Raw genomic sequence first — 3,199 nt, forward strand, 5'->3', positions numbered from 1 at the left:
GTCATTCTGGTTGTCTCCCTAGAAGTCATTGGAGAAGCCACGCCAAGTAACTAAGAGCACATGATTCCAGTTCAGATGGACAGACTCTGACCCAGCTGTCTCTATTTGGAAACACATTAATCATTTCCCTATGCAAAGTTTTATCCATCTGTACATGATTTTAAAAACATAAAATCAATGGTGAAATTTAAATAAGACTTTATATAACTGCATATGAGAGTGTAAAGCAAATAAGCACTTGATCAGCTAATAGAATTCAAACCTCTCTCCGGAACTGAGATTATCATCTTCTATTCCCATGACATGTCATGATGAAGCACCTTTTAAACAGTAGTTAAAATGTACCCCTTTAACAAGAGTTTTCTAAGACTTCTAAGAGTAGTAATGTATGATCCTTTATGAACAAAGCTGTTGTTATCAGGTCTTATATTCTGCTTTTCTCACTAATCATACAGCTATGGATAACACTATTTCTACCATCTTTCTGGATTCCCACTCTGACAAGTCAGACATGTTTATAAACTTTCTAGTTAGATTTAGATGTACCTTCAGTAGCTTTATTAGAATGTTTTCCACAATATGAAAGGAAAATGACTTAAAAAGTCATTAGTCATTATTTTATGGGTTAGAAAAAAATCAGTGGGCCTTACTGACCACTCTCAATGCTTATATGTGTGGCTAAGATATACAATTCTTAAATTAGCCCATTATTCTCATACTTAGTGTTTAGCACTCTCACATAAAGCACACTTTGGATTGCTTCAAATTGTTTTGAGGTCAAATCTTGAGCACAAACAAGTAAATAAAATAAAAGAAAAAATCATACATTAATAGTATATATTTGAAGCACAATTCAAAGGGTGGGAAGTGATAGTGCAAGAAGGGCTACTGATTTGACATAAACAGGATCAGAAGATTTATTTCTTTACCTTCTCCACATCCCCCAGGCCCTCAGTATCAAGCAGAACCAGAGTATGGTCTGGCTTCTTGGGATGAGGCATACACCACATCCAGATGCCCTTCGTGTGAGACTGCACCGTGGAGCCCAGAGAGAAGCCTGCAAGGGGGCATGGGGAAAAGAGAGGGTGGATTTTTAATAGCAGGTGGATTGGATCTGGAAATTGAGACATTAGGTAATAAAGTCAAGATTTAAAGAAATAAATGAAAGCATAATCAATATTGATCTTAATTATGAGAAAAAGAGAGAATGTAGAACATTCAGTACAAACTGAAATTTTTCTATTACCTTAGAGATCACTATAAGCTTGATGTTAATCCACATACATTTTAGTAAATTTTTTATTGTTTATTATTATCTATGTTAGTTTTATTTATAACTACTATACTCCTTTCAGAAAGACATGTTTATACTTTTTTTTAAATTTTATTTTTACTTTATTTTACTTTAGAATACTGTATTGGTTTTGCCATACATTGACATGAGTCCACCACGGGTATATACAAGCTCCCAATCCTGAATCCCCCTCCCACCTCCCACCCCATATCATCTCTCTGGATCATCCCCACGCACCAGCCCCAAGCATCCTGTATCCTGTATTGAACATAGACTGGCACTTCGTTTCTTACATGTTAGTATACATGTTTCAAAGCCATTCTCCCAAATCATCCCACCCTCTCCCTCTCCCTCAGAGTCCAAAAGTCCGTTCTATACATTTGTGTCTCTTTTGCTGTCTTGCATAAACGGTCATCATTACCATCTTTCTAAATTCCGTATATATGTGTCAGTATACTATATTGGTGTTTTTCTTTCTGGCTTACTTCACTCTGTATAATCGGCTCCAGTTTCATCCATCTCATTAGAACTGATTCAAATATATTCTTTTTAACGGCTGAGTAATACTCCTTTGTCTATATGTACCACAGCTTTCTTATCCATTCATCTGCTGATGGACATCTAGGTTGTTTGCATGTCCTGGCTATTATAAACAGTGCTGTGATGAACATTGGGGTACATGTGTCTCTTTCAATTCTGGTTTCCTCGGTGTGTATGCCCAGCAGTGGGATTGCTGGGTCATAAGGCAGCTCTATTTGCAATTTTTTAAGGAATCTCCACACTGTTTTCCATAGTGGCTGTACTAGTTTGCATTCCCACCAACAGTGTAAGAGGGTTCCCTTTTCTCCACATCCTCTCCAGCATTTATTGCTTGTAGACTTTTGTATCGCAGCCATTCTGACTGGTGTGAAATGGTACCTCATTGTGGTCTTGATTTGCATTTCTCTAATAATGAGTGATGTTGAGCATCTTTTCATGTGTTTGTTAGCCATCCGTATGTCTTCTTTGGAGAAATGCCTATTTAGTTCTTTGGACCATTTTTTGATTGGGTCATTTATTTTTATGGAGTTGAGCTGCATAAGTTGCTTGTATATTTTTGAGATTAGCTGTTTGGCAGTTGCTTCATTTGCTATTGTTTTCTCCCATTCAGAAGGCTGTCTTTTCAGCTTACTTATAGTGTCCTTTGTTGTGCAGAGGCTTTTAATTTTAATTAGATCCCATTTGATTATTTTTGCTTTTATTTCCAGTATTCTGGGAGGTGGATCATAGAGGATCCTGCTGTGATTTATGTCGGAGTGTTTTGCCTATGTTCTCCCCTAGGAGTTTTATACTTTCTGGTCTTACGTTTAGATCTTTAATCCATTTTAAGTTTATTTTTGTGTGTGGTGTTAGAAAGTGATCTAGTTTCATTCTTTTACAAGTGGTTGACCAGTTTTCCCAGCACCACTTGTTAAAGAGATTGTCAGAAAGACACGTTTATACTTTAAAGAGGAAGTTAAGGCAAAGTGGGAAGAAAGAGTCGACATCCTCCAGCACAGAATGAATGTTAGAAGCCCATCACTAAAATGAAAGTTAGCTTTCAATATCCCTCCCAGGTCTCTCACTTCCTCTCCTCACATCACCATGCTGCACGCTGGGAGTGTGGGTGGACAGAAGGGACTTGGCTGGGCTCTGCCCATGTCACTCACCCTTTTTCTTCCCGGCCAGCTTGTTCATCAGGTAGGACTTGCCTGTGCGGTAGGGGCCCACGATAGCCACCACCACAACAGGCTGCCTGATGGCAGACAGGATCTTCAGAGCTTCTGGATTAGCCCGCAGTTGCCCATTGATGTTCTCAATGAGGCACTTTGGGGCTGGCATGTGGATCTCTGAGGCCATGTCCAGGGTGTTCCCTGATCTTCAAGG

At 38.8% G+C, this 3,199-nt stretch overlaps 2 protein-coding genes across 2 annotated transcripts in view; both read right to left on the minus strand.

Annotated features, from left to right (window-relative positions):
* LOC120856892 (guanylate-binding protein 1-like) overlaps window positions 1–3,199 on the minus strand; it is a 285,120-nt gene that overhangs the window by 275,860 nt on the left and 6,061 nt on the right. Inside the window, exons 2-3 of the mRNA XM_040232373.1 lie at window positions 2,983–3,191; window positions 930–1,057 (exon numbers count right to left, since the gene is read on the minus strand). Of these exons, the coding sequence (XP_040088307.1) occupies window positions 930–1,057; window positions 2,983–3,172 (318 nt within the window). The 5' untranslated portion in view covers window positions 3,173–3,191. The remainder of the gene's footprint in view (window positions 1–929; window positions 1,058–2,982; window positions 3,192–3,199) is intronic.
* Window positions 1–3,199, minus strand: part of LOC120855399 (guanylate-binding protein 2-like) — a 15,776-nt gene that overhangs the window by 6,369 nt on the left and 6,208 nt on the right. The window contains exons 2-4 of the mRNA XM_040229885.1: window positions 2,983–3,191; window positions 930–1,057; window positions 1–18 (exon numbers count right to left, since the gene is read on the minus strand). The exon at window positions 1–18 is cut by the window's left edge and continues 315 nt beyond it. The gene's annotated coding sequence lies outside the window, so the exon portion shown is untranslated. The remainder of the gene's footprint in view (window positions 19–929; window positions 1,058–2,982; window positions 3,192–3,199) is intronic.

This window comes from Oryx dammah, unplaced genomic scaffold (genome assembly GCF_014754425.2).
Source record: "Oryx dammah isolate SB20612 unplaced genomic scaffold, SCBI_Odam_1.1 HiC_scaffold_28, whole genome shotgun sequence".
Lineage (NCBI taxonomy): Eukaryota > Metazoa > Chordata > Mammalia > Artiodactyla > Bovidae > Oryx > Oryx dammah.